Source organism: Thalia democratica, chromosome 3 (genome assembly GCF_965202585.1).
Source record: "Thalia democratica chromosome 3, ktThaDemo2.hap1.1, whole genome shotgun sequence".
Taxonomy (NCBI): Eukaryota; Metazoa; Chordata; class Thaliacea; order Salpida; family Salpidae; genus Thalia; species Thalia democratica.
The window spans coordinates 70,360,580-70,375,554 of NC_139167.1; the positions used below are offsets into that span (position 1 = coordinate 70,360,580).

Genomic DNA, 14,975 nt, shown 5'->3' on the forward strand with positions numbered 1-14,975 from the left:
AAAAAAATATGATGTATACAAATTCTTTTTAGTATGAAAATAATCAGTTAATATTAAAAAATCTACTACACTAACACAAAATTGGTTTGAAACAAACAATAATAATTTTAATTGTAACTTTTTTTTAAAGGATAATTACTAATGAAGAAGTATAAAACCTACTGTTTTTAAAAAACTAATTACCAAATTGGTGGTTTTTATAGCAAAAAACATAATTTAGTCAAGTTTTTATTTTAATTCGAATAAACGTGGACTAACCTCAAGATACTTTTTGATTTTGAAATTTACAAAAAGTCAGCAATATTTCATAATTAAAAATTAATATTGAAACAGTTTCAGATAATCAATTTTTACAACTAAACAGTAAATAAAATATTTTCAAAGTAATACAAATAAAAAAAGTGTTTTTCGTGAATTCTAGCTGTTTTTAGAATCAGAAAAAAAAGGATGTTTTCTGTTAGTCGAATATTCAAATATTTTGTTAAATCTAGTTTTATTAAAGCAAGATTAATAAACTATTAACTTATTTTATACAAAAAATTCAAAATGTATGAAAATATATTTAAGCAAAGTTTATTAAGAACTAATTTATAAAAACACTCTATAATGTCACATTTATGCTAAAATAAAACGAAAAAATACTTTATACATTGAAATATAAAAAATAAGTGATTTTATTTTTAAATAATGATAACCTTTTGTAAATGCAAACATCTCTACAACGCATGTATTTTCATGAAACCATTACAAATCAAAATTTAAAATCTTCGTATTTAAAACCATTCCACTTTTGGTTTTAAATTGTTGAATTAACTTTGCAGAGGAAAACTTTAAAAGAGTAATTTCTAAATACTTGTGGTAAAAGTGAAGTTAAAGGCTTCATATTGTGTGAAAGACACCATTTGTCCAGTTAATGGTTTTTTTCTTTACGTAATTGGTTTACAAAGGGCTTTTACGTAACCATTTAAATTGGTATTTTTAAATTGGTATTACAGACCGTATCGGACTAGTAAGTAACTGGTATTTTGGTTTACTATCATTTCTAACTCGCTATCATTTCTAACCCGATCACTTCAAACCCGATCACTTCAAACCCGATCACTTCTAACCCGATCACTTCTAACCCGATCATTTCTAACCTGATCACTTCTAACCCGATCACTTCTAACCCGATCAATTCTAACCCGATCACTTCTAACCCGATCACTTCTAACCCGATCACTTCTAACCCGATCATTTCTAACCCGATCACTTCTAACCCGATCACTTCTAACTCGATTGCTTCTAACCCGATCACTTCTAAGTCGATTACTTCTAACCCGATAATTTCTAACCCGATCATTTCTAACCCGATCACTTCTAACCTGATCATTTCTAACCCGATCATGTCTAACCCGATCACTTCTAACCCGATCACTTCTAACTCGATTACTTCTAACCCGATTTAACCCAATCATTTCTAACCCGATCATTTCTAACCCGATCGTTTCTAACCTGATCATTTCTAACCCGATCATTTCTAACCCGATCACATCTGACCTGATCATTTTTAACCTGATCATATCTAACCCGATCTAACCCGACAATTATTAACCTGATCTATATTAATATATTTATTTATTATTGTTATAAAATAAGGATTTGTTTTAAAGATAAATTAATCTCAACAAAGTTGTTTTTTTAATTAAATTTAGTTAGTTTTGTTTAAAATAAAACTTAATTTTCAGATAGTGTTTTTAAATTTGATTTTTGATATTCTTTGCTATTGGAAGTTTGTTATCCTACGCTAGATCAGGCATCAAAATCTAGGCCAGTTAAACTGAATGCCACATAACAAAGAGACTTAAATTTATATATCTTAAAATCAAAAACTATAGTTTTATCTAATATTTATAGATTAACAGCAAAAGAATTTAACACTTTTGTATAATACTAATTGACTTATTTATGATTTGAAGAAGAAGGTTTTTAACAAATTTAGTTTTAACTTCTGAATAAGCAAGTTTAACATCAATTCTTTCATCGATCAGTAAGTTCCAATAAAACCAAACATAGCTGCACAATCTTTCAATTTAGAATTAACTTCCACTTTCTTTCCAACAAAAAACCTTCACTAATAAATTCAGCAACACATATTGAGACGATTAAGTAAATTATTTCAATGATTTTAGTGCAGCAATCAGCAAAACAGTCTGAATTACGCCTTGTTCATTAAAAGAAGGTTCATGGTTACTTTTATAAAATTCTTTTAGAACATACTAGAATGTCAGAATTCAAACAAATTACATAAGTTCATGAATAAAAATTATTTTTGTTCAAAAATCAACCGGATATACACATCCTGACTTTTAGAGTTATGTTCTGTACATTTGTGCAACCGTTTTGTATTTGATTGTTTTCTTATCAATTATTTTTGTTGCTTTGCCATAGCATAATCGAAACAATTAAAATAAACATTATTAGAATTAAGGTACAGACAATTGTAAAAAAAATTAAGTGCATTGACTGACCACTAAATTTAAAGTCCAAAGCACATTAGGAACACAGATTAAAAAAAAACATTTATCGAAAATATTGAAAAACCTTGTATTATTTACAGAGGAAAGGCGCTGCTAACAAAACTAAACTATACAGTTACCCAAGTTCTACATAGTATATCAATGGTTTATTTTCGTTAGGTTTATAAATCAATGGTTTATTTTCGTGGTAATTAGTTATTTAAATAAAGTTAAAATGGATTAATTATTAACTGTAGTTAATTAGTTTTAAAAAGCATTACGAAAATTCTAAGTCTTCTGTCTTCTAAAGATTAAGTACTAAGTTTTGATAGTCGTCAATGTAAGAAATATAATGAGTTTTGCAGCTATTAAAGACTACACCGTACTTTTTCTTTGAAGGGATTTTATATGGTTAATATACATTTTTTAATTATGGAGACCAGATTGGCAAGTTGCATTCAAATTTAAGGCGAATTTATATAAAATACAATTTTTTAAGAATATTAATATCAGTATATATGAAACTCGAAATAATACAGTTAATAAAATTTAGTAATCGTAATTAGTATGGTGGTTTCATTTAAATTATTATTATTAAAGTCTAAGTTCTTAAACCGAAAGTGTATACTGTTTAAATAGTCGAAAGTAGAGGTAGACGTTTTTCAACATTTAGAACCCGTCATTTACTAGAACTTAAATTTAGTTTTCTTTCTTTTAGCCAATGGTAATTTATATTTAAAGATTTAATAGGATATATTAAATAATAAACTTAACTATAAAAGTTAAGTGTCGAAAAATTATTGTTTTGTTTTTTTTTTTCTTTCAAAATATGATGTATATAAAGAAAAACAAATTTACATTTATCATGAGAATTTAAAAGTTTTAAAAATTTAAAATAGCAAAAACAGCTTCTCACGACCAATAGTAGATACTTCTTTAAAAAATTTCTTGATATCTTTTAAAAGCTATTGTATTACAGGTTTCCAAAAACACAAGAAATTTAAACTACTCAGCGAAAATTAAATATGAAATATGAGTATAAGTTATTTGATTAGTTTATATATTTTAAAAATTTATAATAAAATAATAAAATTTGTTTGTATTGTGAAACTCTAATATAGGTTTCTAAAAATTTAGAGGTGCAAAAATTGTTTTTAGAAATTTAGAGGTGCAAAAAAAAAACACCGTGAATTGAGTCAATAGATTTCAAGCTGGTTTTACTGTAATGAATAAAAAGTAAATATGTTGCGTGTAATAATCGTCGGAAAAAATAGTTGATTAAAGGAAAAAAAAAACTTGATATAGTTTTTATAAACTTTTGCTTCTAGTTATACTTAATTTAACTGTAATTAATTTATTACTCTATTTCAAAATGTTTTTCAGTACTTATATCGTTTATACTTACGTTATTTCAACTGTTCATAATGAAGTAAATTTTAAAGAATTTTTGTCTACTAAAGTACAAATTTAAGTCGTAATTAAAACATTTTGTATGTTATATAGATTTAAGTGAAGGTTTTAAAGAACCTGGGCGAGGTTTGATTAACCTCGGACTTGTTATACAAATAAACATGTCTGTTTAATTGTTAGTTACTTTTTTTTGCTTTAGGACTAAGTAGGAATTTATTAATGATGTGAAATCAAGACGCTCAATCGACGTAGTATACTTTTGCAGTTTGTTATACGACATAACTGTTTAAATATCTAGGTTATACCTAAAATTCAGGCTTTTACACTTAATATAACAATAGTATTTAATTTCTACTAGTGTTTGTTTAAATTACATTATCTTAATAGGCCTATGTAAGTTGTATAACAATTTGTCAAAGTTATTAAAATGAAACTTAAAAATAACCTACTATAAATCGCTAGTACATTAGTCAGCAATAATACAACATTTACAACAGACTTACATTGTAGTTTTCGGACCGTAATATAAAGGTTTTTGTATCTGAATATTATAATTGTCAATATTATCTAAATATTAAAATTTGCTTATGTTAAAGTTATTATAGTCACGTGAATTATTATAAGATCCAACTTAAATATAGTTATAAGTGCTTACTTTAACATCCTACAAAGAATAGTTCAAAATATTGTAAAGTAAACGATTTAGTGAGTTGTATATTATTAACGAAAAACGGCTGTTAAAGTAGATTCAAAAAACAAAAAAATATGAAATAATGAAAAAAAATTAAAATTATGTGTAGGATGAAGTATTAAAAAATAAGGCGATAAAAGTAAATAAAACTTATGTTTGGTTAATACTAAAATTAAAATTCATACTAACAATGTTTTTTTACGTAACACATTAAAATCATAATGTTTTAAAGAAACTAAGAAAAAAATACTTTAATATTTCTATAAGACTAGTTAGTTTTTGAAGCAATCTATATTAAAATAAAGAAATATAATAAACAAGTAAAATGGGTTAGAAATGATCAGGTTAGAAGTGATCGGGTTAGAAGTGATCAGGTTAGAAGTGATCGGGTTAGAAATGATCGGGTTAGAAATGATTGGGTTGAATCGGGTTAGAAATGATCGGGTTAGAAATGATCTTGTTTGAAATGATCGGGTTAGAAGTGATTGGGTTAAAAGTGATCGGGTTAGAAGTAATCGAGTTAGAAGTGATCGGGTTAGAATTGATTGGGTTAGAAGTGATCGGGTTAGAAACGATCGGGTTAGAAGTGATCGGGTTAGAAGTGAACGGGTTAGAAATGATCGGGTTAGAAGTGATCGGGTTAAAAGTGATCGGGTTAGAAATGATCTGGTTAAAAGTGATCGGGTTAGAAATGATCGGGTTAGAAGTGATCGGGTTAGAAGTGATCGGGTTAGAAGTGGTCAGGTTAGAAATGATGGGGTTAGAAGTGATGGGCTTAGAAATGATCGGGTTAGAAGTGAACGGGTTAGAAATGATAGCGGGTTAGAAATGATCGGCTCCCGGTATTTTACAGAACGAAGAATTGAAACTAACAAATAGTACACGAATGTACGATCAAAACAGTTTACTAAAAAAGTAGTTTTAAACACGACAATGATTATTTTAAAACTTTAACGACTACCGCAAACCAAACAAAAATAAAGAGCAATAACTAAAACACCATTTAACAAACAACACACTTTTTTGCTAAGTACCATTTAAAGTATGACTATTAAGCATGTTGTATGATGCATTTAATTTTTGTGCGATGGTAAGTATAAATGTTTTTTTATGCCAACTTAATTCAAAACGAATTCGTTTTCAAAGCCACAGTATTTTACGATTAAGCCGATAAATCTTATTTTAATTTCAAACTGAAATCTAAATGTGTTTTTTTTTCAACAAGCACACGTAAGACCATTTTGATTGAAATGAGTAGAAAGTCACGTTAAATTTACTCTGCAGCCAGTGCAAGTAACTATGTGTAAAATAAATGGAATAAAATGTAAAAAATACCTTTACTTCAATCTTATTTCATCCCATTTAATACTACACATTGAGCAAACAGATACGTTTTTGTTTTCTATCTAAATTTGTAACTTATACCAAATAGTAGCTGATAACTGCCTCAATGTCACCAAATTGTAAGCAAAAGGATTTAAAGTTGAAAAGTGAATTTATAATATATATATATATCAGTTATGAACTTAAAAACAAAAAAGTAACAACCAGGTTAACTAAAATTTCAAATATTAATTTTGGTTAACTTTTATAAAAGTAGCTGCTACTTGTTGTTAATTAATACCCTCTTACTAGTTTTACACTGTTCGATAAAAAACTTAACTTTGAAATTACTTTTTATGATGTAGTTCTTGGTAATGCAAGCTACTTATTGAACTGAAGGCTTTGGCAATATTTACAACATGTTCAAAGTGATATTCTGATTAGTAAAAAAAAAACTTTGCTTAAAAACCAGTGGCAATCGTTTACGCATTTAAACTTTTGTCTTTAACAAACTATTTTTCAAACCATTAAAAAACTTAAACTGAAAAACTTTCCAGTCAAGATAAAACCATTCCAACTCACGCTGCAGATATCACGTGATCACGTGTCTAAAAGTAACTTGAAAATACTTGTGGTGAAGTTGAAGGTCACACACTGTTGAGCACAAAACACCATTTGTTCGCATACTTAATTGGTTGTCTTATGTAACTGGTTTTTTAATGAATTCATGCCCGGGTATTTTAAAAAGTAAAGAAATAACAGTATTAAGTAGATCAAAAGAGGATAAGTCAAAATAATTCATGTATAAGTACATAAGCAGCTATGTTATAAGATAAAATAAGTACTTATCTATTATTCTATGTTCGCATACTTAATTAGTTTGTTGTATGTAAAATGTGACTACAATATTTCATTTCGAGTTTCAAAAATAACATTCACCAAGCTATGGTATATATTTTTGGTGTTCATTAAACATTAAAAAAAAATTTCTATTATTACATAGAAGTTTTGAGGTGAATTCACATTGACAACTAATTACAATGAAAAAAAATAAGTCAGGCATAAGCCATTAACTTATCATGAGCAACAAATGAAATACGAACGACGCACGATCTAAAACAACTATCTGAAAAGCTTTTATGAAACACGCTTTTCTAGGAAGTTCCCAAGGAGCAAATCGCTTTGAAATTGTGTGTTTTTAATACTTTATTTGTTTGTTTCTCATGTTGAGCTACTGACTTATACCTGATTAATTTTTTTTTTTGCATTGTAATACTTGCAAATATTAATTCACCTTGAAACTTCTATGAAATACTAAAACAATAATTACGTATTATAAATGTCTACCAAAAAAAGTTCTGTTTTAAATAAACTATTTGATACACTTTTTAAGCTAAGCTTGAAATATTTTATGACAAACTATTTCATAATTTTTTGTTTTACAAAAACTAACTACCATCTCTATAAAAACATAAATCAATCAAAATCATAAAAATATTTAAAAAAACATAAGTAAAACTTCGATACATTCATTTACTTGTTTCTGTTAAATTTAAATATTGAACCAGTTATTCCATAAGTATAAATTATAACTGAACTTTATAACAAAGGTAAGTGATTTCGTTTTATATAGTATTCACTTTATAACTAAAACAATAACAAAACAACAAAAAAATAAATTAAGTGAATTTTTAGTATAATCCATTCCCGCCACGCTCGTATAAAAGAACTTTACACTAAAAAAACTAAACAGTTTTCAAAAGATAAACAAAATTAACTAACCAAACACTTAGTTATTATCTCAAGTCATAATTTTTACAAAATTTAGATCACTTTTAAAAGTATAAACTTAAATTAAATTTCATCTAAAAACAAACGAACTGTTTTCGTCGTTGTTATTCCCATTCAACTTGGTGCTGACGACGATGCCGCTCGATTTTCCGCTATCTTCGGATTTCCCGCTGTCTTCTGAGTTCTTGCTGCGCGTTGATCCGTCGACGGATGCCAGTTCCATGCCGGCGTCACCTTGCTTTTTCTGGTGTTTTTTAAAAATTGATAAAAATTTATTAAAAATTAGTCTTGTGCAAGGTTTAAAACAAATTTATAAGAGTTTATTTGTATTAAGTGCAAATAACAATGCAATTAATTTTAAGCACTAGATTTTGTGTTTAAATTGAAAAGTATTCGCGTTCAGTTATGTGTCTTTGTTTTTAAATTGAATAATGCTTAATAACGTCAGATGGATTTGCTTTAATAAATATTAGAACAGTTGTTTACATTAGTAACTTACACTTTATAAATCAAACTACCGAAAAATTATTTTGAAAAAAGTTATAATGGAGTAAATAAGCCGAAAATCGAATTAAAAAAATGTTTTACCTTGTTGAAAAGAGACATGGATATTTCGAACAGGAAAAAGAAATAAATTCCAGCGACTGCTGTTAAGTTCTTGTATATTGCTGAATCACTGTGATTGTGTTCACCCGGTTCTAACTGCGCCTGAAAAACATTTATATTAAATATTTTTTTATTTTTAATGTATATTTCTAATAATTATTACTTTTTAAGTTTGATCATAAGATTCTTGGTTTAGTCTATAATTGAAAAACGTTTCAGTTTTAGTAATTTTTATTTTTCAATAAAGTTAATTACTACGCCCTTTAAAATTGTGTCTGAAGTACATTGAAGTTTTTTAGATAAAAAATAATTACAACACATTAAAAACTAACAAACACTTGTAAATATTTTTCAACAAGATCCATTACTTTACTTAATGGTTGAAAAACTTTCACTTCTAGTACTTTATTTCCTACAGTTTGTGTCACTACCCTACTTTGACTGTGTCCAAAAAAAATTTTAAACTAGTCATTGGTTTCTTTAACATTCAAAAAAAAAAGCTTAATAATGACAATTTGTTCGATAGCACAAAGCAGACTGTTTTTATCTAGACAGGAACAAATAAAGTAAGTATGTCTAAAACTATGTTTATCTTTCATGATTAATAAATTACTTTTAGCAAGAGTACAAGGTTGTAATTTTTTTTTAATTGTTTTTATTTAACTTTGTTCTGCTTTGCTCAGTTTTTAATAAATTAGTTAGGTATGTTTGCATTACCACTCAAACAAGAGTTGAGTTTTTCATTTTTCGTACGAATATTTTTATAAAAACTCTGTACAGAAGTCAGTAAACAAAAATAGTTTATTTACTAAAAACTGAGCAAAGCACAACTAAGTAAGATAAAAAACAATTAAAAAACATGTTTACTTAACAGCTTTTTCCTTTTTAAAGTATTTTTTTAATCATGAAAGATAAACATTGTTTTAAATTAAGTAAATGTTAGTATTGATGTTCAATTATTTTAAAAGCATGTGTTTAAAAGCACATACTGTATTTGTTATTTTAACATTTTTTTTTGCGAATTCAAAAAATATGGTAATAAGACATTTTAAAGTTTTTTTTCAGTTTCATTTTTAAATAAACCAATTTTTAAAGTAGTTTCTGAAACTAACTTATAAGAATATTTTAAAGGACAAACAAATTTAAATTGTTGACATTTTTCAATAGCAATCAATAGTATTTGATAGCAATTACTAATTACTCATAACTTGATATAATTCTATCATTTTTACTTATAAGTAAATAATAAAAAACACAAATTAGTAAATAGCATTTTAGTCTTTTATACACAACAAATTAATATTAATTTGACTAGTTAAAAACTTTGTGAAAAAAAAGTTTGAATTGGATTAAATCTTATTCATACATGAGAACTTATATAAAGACTTTAAAAACTATTCTCATAACAAACTATTGTGAAAAACATGGAAATGGAAAAAAAATAGATAAGTTGTTTTCAGTAGCTTTTTTTATCCTTTTAGGATAACTGATATTATTGTAAAAACATCTACTACTATTAGTGTCATGTACATCACTACAAATAACCTACTTTGTAAGGTTTACTTAAATATCTTAAACATACTTGTATTTGATTTTATATTAAATAAAAGTTTTGCATTCTGTATTATAAAACAGTAAAACTTCAATTTTCTTCAAAGTTTTTTTATAACATTGTAAACAAACATAGGTCAGAAAATCAAAACTTTTTTTACCATTTAAATAAAAATGGGGAAAAAAAAGGAGTTACTTGTTTTTTTTTTTTTTTTTGCAAAAATTTTCTTAAAACAAATTACATTAAGCAAACATGAGAGAATAGTTGAACAAACTTTTTATTTATATAAAAATATATACATATTTATTATAATATTTACTTACTAGACATGGTAGAGTAAGATACATTGTGGACCTACAAATTATTAACCGAGTTTCTATTATATATATTTTAACAAAAAACCTTATTAATTTTTAATTACATGTTATTTTTTAGATATCATTAATCTAACAGTATTTTTTTTTACAGAAAAATTACACATAATCATTTAATCACAACAATTTAAACAAACACGGAGTAGCAGATGATTTATTTTTATCTTAATACACACAGGGTTGCCACTCATTTTTTCAAATATTTTTCCAGGTTTTCCAAATTTCTTCCAGGTTTTTAAAGTACACATTTTTGGGTCTATTTTAGTTTAAAGTTAATTTTAAGGTAAAAAATTGTGTTAAGTAGTATAAAAACATTGAAAAGATACTCTAAAGCTTTAAATGTGTTTTTATTAAAAATAATTTTGAGGATGACAAATTTTTTTTGTCTAAATGATAGATTTTATTGTCAAATCGAAATTTTACAACTTAACATGTTAAAATTGTTAAAAGTTGCAGGTTTTTTTGACTAAATTGTCAAATTCCAGGTTCTCCAGGTAAAGTGGCAACCCTGTACATATATACTTTTTTTTAATATGATCACATGAAACGAACATGGGGGAGGAGGTGCAGTATTGCGTCCCCACACATCGTCCCCACTGCCATGGCAACCAGGAAGTTCATCACCATGTGGTAGGTTGTCGTGAACTTCATCAGCGGAATAGTTGCTATGCCAACTATCGAGATGAGGGAAATCACCGTTACTGATACTGTAGCCACTAACCATGTTTCTGTTGTTTGGTTAATATATTTTGATAAAAAAACTATAATAATTCAAATTGCAAGTTTGGTATGTTTGTTAATTCATCAACTCACAAAATGTTATGTTGTTTAAGAGCTGTATTGTAAACTAAAACAAAAGTGGCATGTATAATCTCAAGTTAAATATGTAATAACTAATGAACTTATTCTTTCAAGAATTTATTTTACAAACTAAGTTTCGGTCAAAGATCTCGTCAGTGCTTAAATAAATCTAAAAAAGATATGTGGCAGTCATGGTAAATAGCATTTAATTCTTGAAAGAATAAATTTATTATTTCTCTTCCAGTAGTTGAGATCTCTCTATTTGTTTTCTTAAAACCAAAACATATAATAAGTAATTACTAAATTAAATATTGAAAATAAAAGCACCAACTAGATATTTAACTATGGTCTAAATCAGAGGTCGGCAGGTCAAAAAAAGAACGATTTTTATATGCTTTAAAAAACATATTTTGAGATAACTTTATTAAAAAAAAATAGGCGTTAGATTATCCTTTAAAGATAACACTAAATTTTTTTTTTTTGGAATATTAATGTGTTAAACTACTTAAATTTAAGTGTGGCCCGCGGGCCGCAGTTTGCCAACCCCTGGTCTAAATTAAGATATATATATATATATACATACAAATATACACTAGTATAATAATTGATAGTTGTATTATTTTAAAATATACATGAAAGTAAAAATTAGAAACTAATTTTTAGAATTATGGGTAAATGTAAAGAAACATTTTTATCATACATGAAAGTCTTTTGGTATTTTTTGAACTGAATTTATACAATTAAAACAGGTAAGTACCATTAAGGAAATTAGCAAAAATATTATACATTTTTTTGTAGAATACGAAAGAAACAACAAAACTATAAAATTTAACTTGTACACAGTAAACAGTAAAAATATGAATTAAACAATCAAGTATGAAAATTCAAACAAAACTTTATTTACTCACAAAATAATTTTATCACATATATATTTGCAGACGACACTACTTTACAATTGTGAACAAACATTAGGAGACAAGACGTTATTGGCACAGCTAGTCAAATATTAAATTCAAATAAAAACAAATAAAGATTGACACCTTTCAATAAATTAATAAGAAAAGCAAATAAATTTTCAATGAACTACTAAAAAAAACAATAAAATTGGCGATAAATTATTAATAACAACAAATAAAAAAACTTACCCAAAGATTTGTGGCTATCGTTGTGAACATGGTCATCGTGATCTGTTAAATTTATATAATAGTAAAAAAAAAAAATTATAACTAATTTCTTAAAAAAAGATTTTTTTTACTCTTTTGATTTTTTTGAATGGAATAAATTTTGCTTTTATTTAAACTTTTCATTTAATTTCATGTTAATTATACCAAGTTAGGTGACATTGATTGAGACACTTTTTTTTTCTAAATTAAAATACTACTAATAAATGCATGATAACAAGTTTTCTACTTAGTTAGTGAACTAAAAACGTTTACTGTTGGCTAAAATAAGAACTTATTTCCTAGAATTGATTCAACATCTTTAACTATTTTTAAAATCTTACATAAGCCAGCAATTTAATATTTGTAACTAAATAGTTTCTTTCAAGCATTTTTATCAATTCAAAAAACCAAACGTTAATATTCACAATATTTCCCAAATCATAGTTCAAAAACAAACAACAACCGACCATCCATAAAGTCAACAACACAGGGCTGCACATCACTGGTCTTGTACTGGACCAGCCTGGGCAAAAGAGCAACGAAATTGTTCTCATCTAGGGGAAATCCCATTTGAATCTTTTTGATGTCTTTCAGCATGGAGCACTGTTGAGTAGTTTTGTTAATACTTGTGTTGTACAGTGATTGACCCTAATTTTTGTACCCCAAACACCAACAATGGTTTTTTACTATTTAGTTTTAATAAATTAAAATATAAAATAAAGATAAATGAATAAATTAAAGATTATTCAAGTAAATCATATATAAAATTTTTGAAGATAAACAAATATATAGCTTTTTATAAGTAAAATATTAACTTTTTATAATTAAAATTACAAACCTGTGTTGTGACATTCATTGCTTTTTCTTCTTCATGGTCTTCATCATGGTCATCATGATCTTCTTCTTCTTCACTGTGGCCATGAGAATCCCTTCGTTTTCTGTAATTAGATAAAATACTAAAAAAAGTAGCAATGCTTGAGCATGATTAGCTTGAACAGAAAATTACTGTGATAAGCTGTTTGAAACTGCATTAAGCTTATCTGAAATTAAAAACAATGGCTGTTCAGAACTTTAAAAACTTTGAAACAATTCAAAAAAATCTAACATTTTCAGGTTTAACATTTTTACAAACCTATTATTTTCATTTTGATCTTCATGTGTTCTTGCCAGTCTATCAGCCTCTCTACTACTGATAGTGAGATCCAGGTCAAACAGCAACTTGGTCAATCCTTCGTCTAGTACCACACCAGCATCGTTGTCCTTGTATTTGTCAAACAGCTTGTGAGCGTTGTTCACCATGTCATCAAGCAGAACTCCGTTTTGTGACTTCACCACAACTTCATAGTGGTCTTTGTTCAGCGTTTTTCTTGATAGGCCTTCTGTTGGTGATGACGTTAATAATTTAAATTCTAGCTTTTAATAATTTAAGTTTTATCAAAACTGAGTTCTATTTATTTTCTTTTAAAACAGATGTATGTATAGATGTAATGGCTGTATAGGCTTAATGATTAAAATGTTTGTTGCATATATAACAATAATGAATTACTTATTAAAAATGTTTCTTTAATTTTTTTAAAACTTTTTATTGTAAAACAAATATCAATCTACAATACTTTTGAAAATTATTTTAGAAAGTAATTATATGTTTACAGTCTAGTTTTTTTTCTTGAATAAATATAAAGACTTTAATAACATATTTGAGCTAATATAAAAAGCTAAGAATTTTGTTGTACTTGGTTTCAAACAAAGTAAAAAAATTACAGTTTTAAATGCACAAGGTTTTGTATTTTCTGTATTTCTTAGATTTTAATATTTTTTAATAAAAAGATTTCTTTTAAACTCTCTAACATTTCTAACAAACATTTCTAACATTCTAACAAATCTCTTTATTTATATAATTTATTTTTGTTTTAATTTTTAACACATTTATTTTGTTTTTTGTTTATAATGTAGTAAAAAGTTAAAAAATTAAAAACTTATGAAAGAATTATATTTTTTAAGTCTAGTTTAAAACTTGAAAAAAAAAAAAATTTGAACTTGGTTGAAACTGTTTTAAGAACACCATATTTTGTGTTCAAAGTCTAAAAAAAATGTCTAAAACGTTACTCTAATTGTAAAATAATTGGTTTTCAATTTGAACTTAAGTTATACACTTTTAAGCAGTCTGTTAATTATGTTGTAATTTATCAAGCAATCATATGCTACAAGTTTTTACAGCTCTTATAAAAATATTTCTAAAACAAGTTATTTATCAAATAAAATTGGCTTTGAAATTTTTACAAATTATACTTAAAAGAATATAACAAAATGTATTATACCTACTTTGCAAAAAAAAATCGAAAGTAACTTTTGTTTCTAAACATAAAAAAAGTTTTAGTTAAAAAAAAAACACATTCAGATTAAATTTACAAATTGAGTAAGCTAATTTAGCAATTTAATTAATATTTTATGTAAAACAAACCTTGGGCAGAGACAGAGGGAAAAATATTAATGAAAGTTAGCAGCAAAACAACACACACAATCCATGTATGGTGGCATCTTCTTTTGTGGAAACTTGACTTTTTGTGAAAATTCAGTTTGCTACCTATAGTTATTTTAAAGATAAATTGTGTACTCATTGTTGAATAACTACTTTTATCAACAATATTGTTTGATTTAAAATTAAAAAAATACAAACTATAACAATATTATTGATATTTAAACAAAATACTTCAAATTACTACAACAAAAAATTGTTTGGTTTGATTCTAAATAAGCAGCAAAAAT

General features: G+C 26.1%; 1 protein-coding gene across 1 annotated transcript in view; it reads right to left on the reverse strand.

Moving 5' to 3' along the window:
- Nucleotides 1–14,975, reverse strand: part of LOC145831354 (zinc transporter ZIP10-like) — a 30,808-nt gene that overhangs the window by 13,736 nt on the left and 2,097 nt on the right. Inside the window, exons 2-9 of the mRNA XM_082938585.1 lie at nucleotides 14,671–14,793; nucleotides 13,342–13,588; nucleotides 13,048–13,147; nucleotides 12,677–12,812; nucleotides 12,192–12,233; nucleotides 10,798–10,973; nucleotides 8,302–8,421; nucleotides 7,804–7,957 (exon numbers count right to left, since the gene is read on the reverse strand). Coding sequence (XP_082794711.1) covers nucleotides 7,804–7,957; nucleotides 8,302–8,421; nucleotides 10,798–10,973; nucleotides 12,192–12,233; nucleotides 12,677–12,812; nucleotides 13,048–13,147; nucleotides 13,342–13,588; nucleotides 14,671–14,793 — 1,098 coding nt within the window. The remainder of the gene's footprint in view (nucleotides 1–7,803; nucleotides 7,958–8,301; nucleotides 8,422–10,797; nucleotides 10,974–12,191; nucleotides 12,234–12,676; nucleotides 12,813–13,047; nucleotides 13,148–13,341; nucleotides 13,589–14,670; nucleotides 14,794–14,975) is intronic.